We start from the raw sequence: 14,053 nt of genomic DNA, 5'->3' as shown, positions 1-14,053 counted from the left end.
TCTTGATTTTAAGTGAAACTGATTAAATACTCTGGTTAAGCATGATCATCATGGAATACCACAAAAATGGTTGGAGCAGTTGGGTTGTCCACAACTGTGTCGTACAGATCACAGCTGGTGGTGTTTTTTCCTGGAGGGACAATCATTCCCTTCTGGCCTGTAGTGAAGTCTCCTGTAAGGACTCTGCAGAGGTACATGTGCTTTTGTCTCTGAGCATTAGGCACAGCGAATTTATCACAGGCAGAATAGCTTGCATTAAGTGCAAAGTAAGTGCCATTTCCATATGCTGCAGCTGTAAAAAAAAAAAAAAGAGATGAACATTAAGAGATGAACAACTACAGTATACCTATTTACTATTTACTGTCTTAGATTGATGTGGAAGGTAAAGGGTCTTTTGAACTCTGTAGTAGTTAGATTCTACTAGCAAATGATGGATTTACCATTTTTTCCTGCATAGCTGCGATTAAAGCCACTTTGATTAATGTGAGTTATAGTCTGCTCACTGGTTCCATGAAACAGTCTTTTCTCATTTTTGAGATGCCCATTCTTTTGTTCCATGACACTTTTGTTATTGTGGTAATTCATGCCAGGATTCTGGATTCGTTCAATCTATTATGGAAAACAGCAGTGAAAACAAGGTAAGAATAGCATATAGGTCAAAAGTTTAATATTATGTAGTCTCTATTATCTAAATGATGTTGTCATGTGCTTATTTCCCTGTCATGTTTCTTGCACATTTACACTGCGTTGTGCTATTGTAAATGTCTAATTCAAAGAAGTGGTGTAAAAGTGACACAATGTAATTTGCAAGTCGGTGTTCTTCAACCTACTTACACAAACCTTGTAATGAGGAATCTGTCCATAACTAAAAGTCATTGTTCAGAAATTATGCTAAAAATATCAAGGTTCAAGTCTTTTAGGTCATATGTTGTAACAAAATAACACCATAAAATTAAACACACCTACACTACATTGCATTTAGGACAAGTGGCCTTGAAGAGCCCCGATATCTCTTTGTATTCGGTACTTGTTGGTTGCAAGTTGCACACTTTGTACAACTCTTTAGAAGCCATTGCATCCCAATTCTGTGGGATACTTTCAGTAGCTGGTGGAGAAAAATATATAGTTAATTAACAATTATTATTAAAATGACAAATCAAAAATCTTTACACCATTTTTGTTGTTGTGAAGTAAGACAAGTGGAACCCCAACAATATTCATTATACCTTTCTGTATTTAAATCAACAAAAATAAATTACAAAAGTAGGTTTAAATCCAAATGGCTGAAAAAGGCATAGAAGCAGCACTCAAATAATCTTGTTAAAAATTGATTTGTCTATCAATTCATGAGAATATGTACCTTTCAGTTTGTCAATGCGTTTGATATTCATCTGGGTGCCACCACTGGTGCTTACCGCAGGACCCTCAGGCAGTTTGATCAGGTAACTCTGGCCTTGTAAGGAAATATTGATGTCTGCATCACCTCTACCGAGGGCCTGTTCCAACTCAAAGTTTGTACGTTGATCAAAACTCTGATATTGCCCACCCTGTTCATACTGCCATTCCACAAGCTCACTTATGTATTCCATTTCTTTTTTCAGTATCTCTTGCTCTTTGGCTGTTTTGACCATGTCTTGGATATCTTGAGTGGCTATTAGAACATCTCGGGTGAGGCCTTCCACTGTGAGTGTGCCCTTTCCTGCGTTACCCTCTGAACCTTTATGGGCTTTGTATTCCAACCTTATAGTCACTCCAAGTGTACTCTGCAGATCCTGGATTCGCTGCTGGTCTTTATCTGAGAAACTCAGTATCGCTGTGTCAGTGAAGGTATGGAATGCTTGTTCCTGAGTGATCATATCCTCTAAAAATTGCTTTGTTTTATCCACTGCTGTTTGTGATGGTCCACAGATAGAAAAACACACTGGATCTACTCTCATTCCTTCAATGACAAAGTCTTTGCCACCATGTTTCTCCCAAGATCCGGTTAATAAAGATATACCACTAGCAGCATATGCTGTAAAAATACAGAACATTGGAATAAAGAAATATTATAAGTTAGGTTGCATTTTACATGAACCATTCTTTTTGATCAATGACTGTTTTAGCAACATGTTCTCTCCGAAAATCACCGTGTTAGTTCTCAAATTTCTTCCACCCAAATTCTGACTCAATGTGCCAAATTCCAGAAAACATTTATTCTACTGAAACCTGGCCATGCTGTGCCTTTGTCATCACATTCCTTTTTTGATATCTGGCTAGCAAGATACTACTTTGTAAAGAAGTATGTAGGGCTGCAACTAATGATTATTTTGATAGTCGATTAATCTAACTATTATTAGAAAGATTATTTGACTATTCTGCATTTATTGCAATGATGGGGGATTCACTGCAAAAAATTATTGGTGTTGGTGTAGTGGTCTAGTGTGTTATTGCTGTAGTGGTCTAAAGCACATAACTGGTAATCTGGTAATCAGAAGGACGCTGGTTCGAGCCCCACAGCCACCACCATTGTGTCCAAGGCACTTAACTCCAGGTTTCTCCAGAGGGATTGTCCCTGTAATAAGTGCACTGTAAGTCGCTTTGGATAAAAGCGTCTGCCAAATGCATAAATTTAAATGTAAATGTCTTGTTTTCCATTTAAAAATGTCTAATAATCCTTAAAACGAGATACATTTAATTAAGAAGTAACATATAATATATTTAGACTTGCTTTAAGAGAATGTATCTTAAATATAAGTTTATTTTGTATATACATGTATTGTTTTCACTTGGTTATACTTCTAGTGCAGTAAAGACAAAATAAACATATATTCAAGATCTATTCTCTAAAAGCAAGTCTAAATATCATATATGCTGCTTATCAGGTGACTGCATCTTTTTTTAAAGGATTTAGAGATATTTAAAAATATTTGTCTTATCTTCTGCAGTATAGTTCCTAAAGTAAATGTACATTGTTTTAGATATTTATATTGGAAAACAAGCCAAAAAACAAACAAATCAAAAACATATTTTGTTGCAGTGTATAAAGGGGTAAAGACTTCCTCTCTCACAATTCCGTTCATTTCAGTCCATATTTAACAAAAAAAAAAATATGCAGCTCTCTTATTAATAGAGCTGCATATTGGCACTTTTCTTCAAGGTAAGAAATGCACAGTGACATATATTATGATTCAATAAGTCACGAGCATCACGTTATAATCTAACTGCATTATGCGTGATGAGTGTGTCTCTCAGCCGGGTGCAGTTTCAATCTCTCCCCCTTAGATCGGGACATTTGCAAAACCCATAGAAAAGGCGCTGACCACACAGAGAAATGCCAGTTTCGGAGTTTGTAATTATTTATATGATCTGGTTCCATATTATTTGAAATGTAATAAAGCTGTAATGCATTCAATATAACATTTAAGATGTAATGTTGGGGTGTTTCCTTTAAAGAGCCCCGGCTCCACTTATTCCACAGCGAGAGTTGCATTTACTTATTTGGTATTTTTGCATTATAATTCCCTCATACATCACCTGAAGCTGTTTAGAATATTTAGAGTCCATCTGGACTGAGAGCTGTTTAATTCTTCCTCTCCTCAGTCAGGAGAGAACTGCAGTGCTGCTCTCGCACGTCTTCATTAAGAGTTTAATGTGATCTCATTTTACGTTAAATGAGATCAAACGACTATTCGATAATTAACATTTTTTTAGACAATTTTTTATAGTCGATGTTGTCGATAATGTTGACTAATCGTATCAGCCCTAGAAGTAAGTAAAAGAATGCAATTTTGTTCTCAGTATTGTTAGCATAGTATTAGGTTTGGGTTAGTAGGATATTAATCTAATTTTCCATTTGGATAATGGTTGCTCATGTCTCGTGCATTGCACGAAGGTGTGCATGTGTTTAACTGTATAACTGTAGCTTAGGCCACAGGGGTAGTTCAGAAATTCAGAAAGCAGAGACTGAAATTAGCAGACCAAAAAAAATATAATTCTGTCTGGTTTTTGTGTGTTTTTAAAGCCTGTCTTTTTAAAAATACATGTTTTATAAAATTAAGTTATTAGGCAGAAATGAAAGTGATGAGAATCAAACTTTTGATTTTTGACCAGGTACTCTCCTTCTCTTGTTTGTGAGTGACTTCTCGATTCTGCATGCTTTTGTAGAATTCATTGAGCATTGGGCCCTGGAAGACGACCATTCTGACCAGCTTGAGAGAGGACTGCGGTGTCTGTCTTACCATGTCCACCACAGCATCCATCATAGAATCTGCTACTTGACCTGGAGACAGCCCTGCTTGTCCTAATAAAATTCATGTGCTTTGTGTAAACATTAGGACTGCCAAAGTTAACGTGTTAACTTATGACCTAACTTTATACATCAGAAAATGTATATATCATCATTATATAGAAAATGATGGAGAAAGAACTTAATAACCACTCATTTATTTATTTTAAATGACTTTTAACAAAAGAAAAATCATCAGCACTTTTGTATAATAAAATTTAATTAGAAAAACATTATAATATATAACTTATGAGCAAAACACAATGTATCTGGTACCAACGTTAATCAGAAATAATATGTTAGCCCAAGTTAAAATAAACCAAGTTTATGATTTTAGGCACTAGATTAATGATAAATTAAAACTTATAAAAATTGCATTCATGTAAGTTCTTTGTATACAGTATCAAAGACCATGTATATTTACTGTATATGTAATGTTTTACATGTAAATGAACACTGTTGCTTTCCCCCTCCTCTGTGCATTTTGCTGTTTGTCCTCACCTGTACCAATAGCTGGGAATGAGATGGAGGTGAACTTATCCTTAGCACACATTTGCAGAGCCTTTTCAGCCTGTTTTTGGATTATGTTGTTATTGGCTGAAATGTGAATAATCTTTTTGCACTGTAAATTTCCTGCTTGAGTCATTATCAGTCCTTTGTTAGGCTGGGCCCCTATAAAAGCATATAAAAAATATTTTAGACACCACCTATTATGTTCATTGTGTTAAATTGTTCACTTTCACTTAAATAAATAATTTTATTTAATGATTCATGTATTATTTGATTATTATTACACTATTTAGTAACTTAAAAACGGTTTCTTACCGAGTTGCTGGCACTCAGCTTCTACATTTGGACCGGCCTTATCCAAGATAGCCTTTGAGACACCTAGTTTAAAATAAAAGTTTTATGACGTGTCTTATCTTGCAACTCTCAACTTCATTATTCTTATTTTATTACATGGAATACTCTATTCTGATTGGTCAATGGTGCCATCCAGGGGTCAGATATTGCTCTGTGATAACCGCATATCCGGGGATTAAGAAGTGTCAGACCGCTCATCCTTGTTCTGTGAGACATCTCTCCTGATTCTCGGATCGCTGTGCGATCTCTACCAGTAAGCTAATAAAATAATTTCAACTTAAATCAAAGTTTCATGTGCATTTATTTATTTATTTGGCAAGTAGTCTTGTCAGGCTGAACAACGAGGATTCAGATGGACATTTTTACAGAAGTAAACACCAACAGAACTCTGACACAAACCGGATGTTGATTTCAGCTGTTCAGCTATTTATTTCTTCTCACATAATTAAACACTTTCAGTGCAAATCAATGTTTCATGTCTATTTCTTTATTTATTTGGCAAGTAGTCTTGTAATAGGCTGAATGTTGAGGAGTTAGATGGTAATTTTCACAAAATAAACACCAACAGAACTCCGCAAACCGGAGGCGGATTTCAGCTGTTCAGCAACTTCTTTCTTCTCAGATTACATAATTTCAATGCAAATCAATATTTTATGTCCATGTATTTGTTTTTTGGTTAGTAGCCATGTAATAAGCAGGATAATGTATTGTCAGCCAGTTGTTATCACAAAATAAACCCCTTCAGGGTGATCCAAAACCCCTCCGATTTGCGTTGGGGTAGTTGGGGTTTATTGTGCGATAACAACCGGCTGACTATACATTATCCCTTAATTATAAGATGATACATTTCAAGCAATTCAATGCAAAGCATTTGAAAAGTCATGTTTCAGATATGAAGTAGTTAAATGTTAGTTCCAAAAAATTTATATTCTGTTTTTATTTATTTACCTTCATGTCATTCCAAACTATTGTGGAACACAAAAGGAGATGTTAGACAGAACGTTAGTGCCTCAGTCATCATTCACTTTCAATGTATAGAAAAAGTAAATAAAAGAAAATCAGTGAAAACGAATGGTGACTGCTGCAAACATTTTGCCTAACATCTCCTTTATTGTTCCACAAAAGAAGAAATAGTCATACAGGGTTGGATCAACATGAAGGTGAGTAAATTATGACAGAATTAAAAAATTTCTGTGAACTATCCCTCCAAAATTGTTCTAAGAACTCAAAAAACTTGTTAAACTTACCTGACTTCAGAGTAAAATCTTTATTGCTGGAGTTCACAATGACATCAGTTTTCTCTGCAGTGATGTCGCCTTGCAGAACCTGAAGTGTTACTCCTCCCACTATAGTCTCATAAACCCCAGATTTCAGTGTGACTTTTGAGAAAGGCCCTGTGAATCGTTATCAAATATAACAGAACTAATTAAACTTGACAGAAAGATAATTTGCTTTATCAAATATATACCACACAATATATAAAATATATGTTTACGCAAGCATAAAAAAGCAGCTTTTTAAAAAGGTGTTTAGTGCACCTGTGCTCTGCTGCTGTGTGGGGTTATTTGCCGAGGCAGGCTGGACCATAAACCTTTTGTTGAACTCATCTGTAAACACCTGTTGAGGAAGGTAAAAAGTAAAGTTCTTAGGTGATAATAACATAATGTTATTGAAAATGACTATGTGCCTGCAGAGTTTGGAATTTTGATTCTGTGCGCAGTTAAAAAGGCTGAAATCTCACAAAATGTACCTGAATAGTTGCTGTGTTTTTGGGGTGAAGAGCAAACACTACTTCCTGCACATGCTTTGAAGTCCTTTTACGGTTAAACTTTAGGACTAGGTCAAGCATTGAGCAAACCACAAGTGCCTTTGGAAATCCCAGGTTTCCTGTGCCAATGGCAGAGAACACGATGGAGCTCTGCTGATGCTGTTCTGCCTCATTCAAACACTTATCAATGATATCCTCCAGCACCTGCTCAAAGAGAAAATAAAGTGATTAAAAGTCTTTTAAACACTAATCATTAAATATATTAATGTTACAATTTTAAAAACTAATTTACAGCATTTTCTCTACGTTTGTGATTAAAAACACAGTGTTAGGTCAATTATTAACAATTGCGATTAATAGGCAACATTAACATTGATCCAGAAATTTCAGGTAAAAAAAAAAAAAGATTAAAAATACCTTTTGCTCTGAGCCTTGTCCCTGATTCCAGTGTGGTACAACTGCATGGAACACCAGTTTGTTCTTAAGGTTTGCACCTGTTGTTACAAAGACTGCTCCATTATTTGCAGTGCCTGTAACTTGCTGGTTGAGCAGAACTTGCAGCTGAGGTCCAGCTGCTTTAAGAAGGGCATTTGAAATAGCTCCTACACTTAGATCCAGGTTGCTGCTAAGAGTGTTCACAACCACATCCATCTGCACAAAAAGTAGCAAATATTTACACTCCATTGTTCCAACTCAAACTGAATTGAAAAGGTATACCTGTAATTTTACAAGGAACCGTTTTACAACTTGGAATTAAAATAATAATAAAAAAGGCGCAGAGCTTGATATTCTTCAACAGTCTTCATTTGAACAATCCCGATAGCAATCTTTTACTCTGTTCAAAGTAAGACATGGAGATCTTTGCAATGCGTTTAGTATAAAATGGTAATGTTAAATTAAATAGTCTTTGGTACACATCTTTGGGCTTCTGTCGATGAAGGGGTACTTTAGCCTTACTGATGGTGCTGTGGGGGTATTTGCGGCAAAAAGGTTGGGAAACACTGACATATTCCAATCATTTAAGGGCATTCTATTACTTTACTATAAAGGCTTAATTTTAAAATCAAATAACCTGAAAATTCTGTCATTATTTACTCATTGCTGTATAAATACTTTTTTTTTTTTTTGCCTTGGGACACGAAGTGAGTTGTGCCTCCAAAAATGAGAGAAGCACCATAACAATGACCATAAAAGTAATCCTCTCTTTGTACGCTGTATTGTGTACCTTCTGATGTCCTATAATGGCTTTTTGTGAGGAACAGCTAAAAGATTAAGTCTTTATTCAATGATTATGGTTCCTGTCCACCTTAACACTCAAATTCCGACCTGCACTGATTTAAACATTGATGCCTCAAGTATATTTTTGCATTTACATGTTATGTGACTGCCTTCACAGACATGTTTCCGGTGATTAAAACACTGTGTTCCTCACACAGAGCTATCGTGTGACTTCGGAAGACTTTGAATGCAGCATGAGTCATTTGGAATACTTTTATAATACTTTTTTGTCACTTCTGGAACAAATTATTGAGACTGTACTTTTATCTGATACATATTTTATATTGTTGCGAATTTGCTCAAAAATATCTACAGTAAATTATAGTGAAATTAAACAAAAATGATTGTGACTAAATTCAACTTTCGGTTACATGTTTAATATTGTTGGTAAGTGGTTAGGTTAAAGGTTAGGGGTTGGGATATAAAATACAGATACGATAGCATGATGTAACAAATGTATTTATATGTATAATAAAACATAGCGGTTAAACACATTCACTAATATCTGAATATTGCTGAACCTATGATGGAATCCTCCGAACCGAGGTGAGAACAGAATGTCAACGAAATAATGCAGGCTAAACTTTGCAACACTGACACTTCACTTATGAGACTGCCCTGCACCCTTTATAAACATCTGGAAGAAAGTAATTCCTCTCATCATTTAGAGGAAAAAACTTTAATAATATTTTTAAAATTCAACTAGATGTAAGCTTGTCACTTATCACATCTACTTTCACTATTTTTCAAAAAGCTGGAGGGTCCCTTTAGCAAAAAACACATATATCACAAATATTATTTTGTCACTTGTATAATACTCATTTAATGTTAAACTTACTGTTGTGTCCTCAATGTTTCCTTTCAAAATGGAGATGGTTAAGCCTTCTTTTGTCTGAAAACTTTGGGATGCCCTTTGAGTGTTTGCAGCACTGTGTCCTTGGCTTATAGAGGAACTTGCTTGCTTTTGGTCTCGCTGCTGGTTGCCTGAACTTCCTCTGGTTGTTATGCCGTGACTAACAGCACTGACCCCATACATTTTCTTCACTGCAACTCCCAGTGCTTGAACTGCAATATCATTAGTGTCAACCAGGTGAATCCTCCTTAGAACACTGTCCCCACCGGCAATATCAAAAAACTATTTTATAGCTTTCACAATGGTGTTTGCACATAGGTCCAGTGGAAAGCCAAATGCAGCAGAGCTAATGGCTGGGATTGCCACAGATTGGCAGCTTTCTTTATCAGCCAGATTCAGACTCTTTTTCACAGTTTTTTTCAAAAGTGCTACTGCCCCCTTTGGGTTGGAAGCATTGTACTGTGGTCCTATTGCAAAAATGACATATTTGCATTGGAGCCGTCCTCCTGCGTCAAAAAGAACAGCATCACCTGTGGTCAATTGCCGTCTTTTGACAAACTTTTCACAGTTGTCCTGAAGTTTAGGGCCAGCTGCATCTGAGAGAGACTTTGCTAAGCCTCCGTCCAGTAGGAGCGTCTCTTTGTTTGCACCGACTACGGCATCCACTTGAAATGAACAAATGTCAGCTTTGTTTATGGTAATCTCCACCCCATCTGGTATTTTAAATTGATAAATTGGCTTCATCACAGATTTCATTGGGTCATGTGGGGGGTCATACTGATCTATTAATTGAATCAAACAACCCATACTGATCTTGGCAAATGCGACACACATTGACTGTTTTTCCTTGAAAAACTTCTTTGCCCCTGGTTTAGCTATTTTCATGGTGCAGTGTTGAATAGACTTAAGCATCTTGTCAAACATAGGCAAATATTGAGTGACATGATGGAATGGGCCACTGATCAGTATGGTGTCATCTTTGAAGTTCACAATGACTTTACCTTTTACCTCTTCAGACCAAACCTGCATTTTGTGATTCTTGATGAATGTGACAACAGACTTGTGAGCCTTTAAGGTTTTCTCGGTGAAAGAGTTTCTCTTAACAAAATCATATAATTGTTTTTCAACATCCTTGATGGAATCTATAAAGCCAGAAATCACAACTTCATTGACAGATGTCTGTACTGTAACCTTTGTGTCAGTGTTTCTTATGTTAGAGACAAGGTCTTGCCAGTCTGATCTTCCAAGAACACTGGAATCTTCTACTGCAAAGCTCCTATGACCTAGCTCTGTCTTCAGCTTCTCCTCACCATCATTCAAGGCTTTCTCTGTTTTGCCTAGCAGCAAAGCTTCCTTTCCCTCAAATACCAATGATGCATTGATTCCTTTTCTAAAAAACAAACCACTGGCCATTTCATCTAGGTCCTTGTTATGCAGAAAATCTAAAACAGACTGATGGAGTTCAACTGGCTTACGATCTAAATTGACAACATCCTGCAGTATCTCATTCTTTGTTTCCAGCACCTCATTCTTTAGACCATAGAGGGTTAGGTTTTTGCTGTGCTCATGGTACGTGAGCTCCAGATCTGGAAATTTGTCACAAATTTGCTGCTTCAAACCACTGCAGAGAACTAGATTGTAAATGGAAGGAGACATCGAAATTTCATCTGTCTCACTACCCTTCTCCCTTTGGATTCTTTGGGTGACTCTCTCAACAATTCCTCTCAGAATACTCTCAATTCTGTTTACATCTTCTTTCAGGCCGGCTACAGCCATTGTTCCTTGATCCACATAGGGAACCAGTGTGACCGTCACTGCTGTTACTGCTTTGTGAATTTCAGATTCTACCTCAGTCCATGCATCCATCTGAATGTGGAGCTCTACTGATTTAAACTTAGACACAGACATTGAGTGAACGCAGTGGAGGCCTTTTCTCTCCAAGTCTGAATGAGTTTTCTTGTCTGCCCACCTTGCAGAAGTAAGGGTGGCATAGGTTTTATCTTCACCAATGGGGACTGAAAATCCATATCACAAAAATGACTGGACATAGCTTGGCCGATCAGTTCCATGGAATTTTGGTTTTCTTTTAAATGGTGCCATATGGTCTCATCAATGCTTTCTGTAAATGCCGCTGGAAGTTTCAGGGTGGGTCTGTCTTTTCCATAAAGGGCTGTTTGTAGTGTTTCATAGTATGGCAGTACTCTGAATGGTTGCTTTTTAATATTATGTTGCTCATTGACAACTGAATGCACATCTGAAAAAGCAAAAATGTTATGTATTTGTGAATGTTGAATAAACCCAATGACTTAAATGAAACCACTTTTTATGTACCTTTGGGATTTACAAAAGTAATTAGTGCTGATTGTCCCTCTTCAAATATTTCAACATTATCCTCTACTTCCCCAAATTTTTCAAAATAGTGCATGAGGTAGTCAGAGTTCGTATGTGAAGGTAAGCCTTCAGCTTTCACCTTTGAAGTTATCTCAAGCAATCTGACTTTCATGATTTTCTTCTTAATCATTGCATTGCTTGAGCAGCACAAAACGAAGTTTGCTGTATCTGTGAAACAAAAAAGTGCAATTAATTTTTTCATTGTGTATCAGAAAAGTATATCCTATTGGGACAATAAGTAACTTTTATGAACAAAACACAACCTCTGACTTACCCATATTATCAGAGAATGTCACCACAGCACAGTTGCTCTCTGGTATTATTTCAATGCTGAAGTCCTTTGACTCAGAAGGTCCCTTCAGCACATTTTCCACCAGCATCACCAGAAACTCTTGAGTATTGTTTTGGATGTTTTCAATTACAACTGATCTACAGGTTGTCTCTTCATTCTCCTCCATTGGCTCAACCTCTTCTTCTACCTCACTCTTTAGTTCGCCTGAATGTAAAACATCATTGTCTTTGAAAAATCTTTTTACATGGCTTTTATAATATGTGCCCAAAACTGATGTTGAGTTATTTTCCTTTGATTTGTCAGTTCGGAATTATTTAGGATATAATCATTGAGCTTGAGTATCCTCCTCTGTTTGTCATATAGATACACTGCATGCATGATTAACCAGCAAACAGAAGCAGAATAAAAGCATATTTCAGAGTATAGATAGGGGAGATTGGGCAAGTTGTCATACTGAGTTGTCACTTTAGGGCTAAATCTCACTATTTATATGTTTCTGAATCAGTAGTCATATTACAGAAGTGCTTGCTCTAACAGTAATTTTGTATGTTGGTTTCAAACACCTATTGTTCAAAACCTTAAATTATAATAATATTTGTGAATTCAATCCTCCAAAAAAATAAAAATGTCAATATCATTCTATTTTTACTATAGCTGTAAGGTCAACAAGTGAACACAATAAAACTAAGAAACTGACTACCGTGTGATTTTCTTCCGTTGAGTGTGAGATTTGTGTATGTGGTGAATATATGTAGGCCTACAATTAACTTTTAACCCAACACCAGAGATTCGACATTTAAAACCAAATGTAAAAAAAACAAAAAAAAACTTGTAATAACGTAACTACTTGTAACGGTATTTTGAAGAGGACTGTACATGCAGGTATGACCAGCAGAGGGCAGCAGAACAGCGCGTTTATTCAGAGGCAGGGCAGTGAGGAACTCACATGTTGTGATTGCGCTGAACGAAGGTGTTGATTCCTGCCAAACAAAGATTTGTTTGAATTTAAGTGACAGTAGGCCATTGTTATAGTTAGTCGATTTCTTTATTGAATATACTCACCTCAGGATTTGAGACCTCTGAGGACGGGAGACAAACTGTCATTTTAATTGTATTATGGCCAATCTTGAGCTCATGCGTCTGTTTATGCAGAACCCGCTGTCTCACTGCGCACACATATAAAACGTGTAAAAAGACAATGAATAGATATACTATATGAATAGACAATATTGCCATGGACGTGAAGAGAGGTCACTTTCGTTTCTTGGACTCCATCCACTTCGTCAACATATTATTTAGCTATTAATTATGAAACTTCTAATGGTAACGTAGCAGTCATTCAGATCAGAGGTTAGGGTTTACGGGTTCCTTTACCATCATCTGTTTTGAATCTTTTTTTTTTTGTTTTTTAATTAATGCTTAACACAATACACAAATAATAACAGATAACAGAATATAAAAACAACACCAAAAAAATAAATTTAATTAATTAATTAATAAAAATAATAAAAAAGTTTTTTAAAAAAAAAATAACAATGGGGGAATGGTATAAATTAAACATATTGATACATTATAAGAATTACAAGACACTGAAAAAAAGGAAAGGAATTACAAACAGATAATGTTTTTAAGGCTTTTTTGTTCTCAGACAACTTAATTGAAAATAAATATTTTTCAAGTTCTGGGTCTGACCCTAAATCCACAGTGGTAGGATTATCAGTAATTCAGCACACCATTTTATGTCTGCCATTATTTTCAGTTTTCAATCTGTCTGCTTTGGTTGTCTGTAGATTCTTTACACCGTGGTCACAGAATGTTTGAGAAATGCCATACAGATATTCAAGTCTATCTCCTTCCCAGCTATCGGAACTGGCAATCTGGGCTTCGAAAAAAACGAGGTTGCCCAAATAATGATGAATGCTGTGGTAGCATTTGCAAAACAAAACATGGAGAAGAAACTGGACATAAACTTTGAACACAGTTGGTAATAGTATTCAAGCACAGATGCAGTTCATCAGAGAATTAACTTTTTGCACAAATTTGATTGTACTATTAATGTGTAGGCTTTCGAAAAGGAGATGATTTCCATGAATGGAGGTTTGAAGTCCTCAGGATTAGACCATGATATGCCAAATAGTGAGCAAAATATATGACATACTGTAGATGTATATATGACAAAGATACGTTTATATTAAGTGAAAATGTTCCATATGAGTTATAATGATTTCACAGTTTCACAATTTTGCACAGATTAGGAATACTCCTCTTCATTGTCACATTTATGTTGTTCAGTTATGCAGATAACATTCTGACTTTTGTTTGGTAAAGCCACTGTGGCAC

The 14,053-nt window shown here is 36.0% G+C and overlaps 1 protein-coding gene across 1 annotated transcript; it reads right to left on the bottom strand.

The window, feature by feature from the left end:
- Positions 1-8: 8 nt before the first annotated feature.
- parp14rs1 (poly(ADP-ribose) polymerase family member 14-related sequence 1) lies at positions 9-13,984 on the bottom strand. Its single transcript, XM_052148349.1, is given in 18 exon segments — positions 9-292; positions 441-609; positions 963-1,105; positions 1,361-2,014; positions 4,076-4,282; positions 4,769-4,939; positions 5,093-5,155; positions 6,379-6,525; positions 6,670-6,748; positions 6,882-7,103; positions 7,317-7,550; positions 9,016-10,938; positions 10,941-11,284; positions 11,362-11,589; positions 11,696-11,917; positions 12,660-12,693; positions 12,776-12,879; positions 13,975-13,984. Coding segments are annotated over 18 exon segments (5,238 nt in total).
- Positions 13,985-14,053: the final 69 nt, after the last annotated feature.

Source organism: Xyrauchen texanus, chromosome 18, assembly GCF_025860055.1.
Source record: "Xyrauchen texanus isolate HMW12.3.18 chromosome 18, RBS_HiC_50CHRs, whole genome shotgun sequence".
In the NCBI taxonomy this organism is placed as follows: Eukaryota; Metazoa; Chordata; class Actinopteri; order Cypriniformes; family Catostomidae; genus Xyrauchen; species Xyrauchen texanus.
The sequence above is the reverse complement of the archived record's forward strand: the minus strand, read 5'-3'. Positions and strand labels throughout refer to the sequence as shown.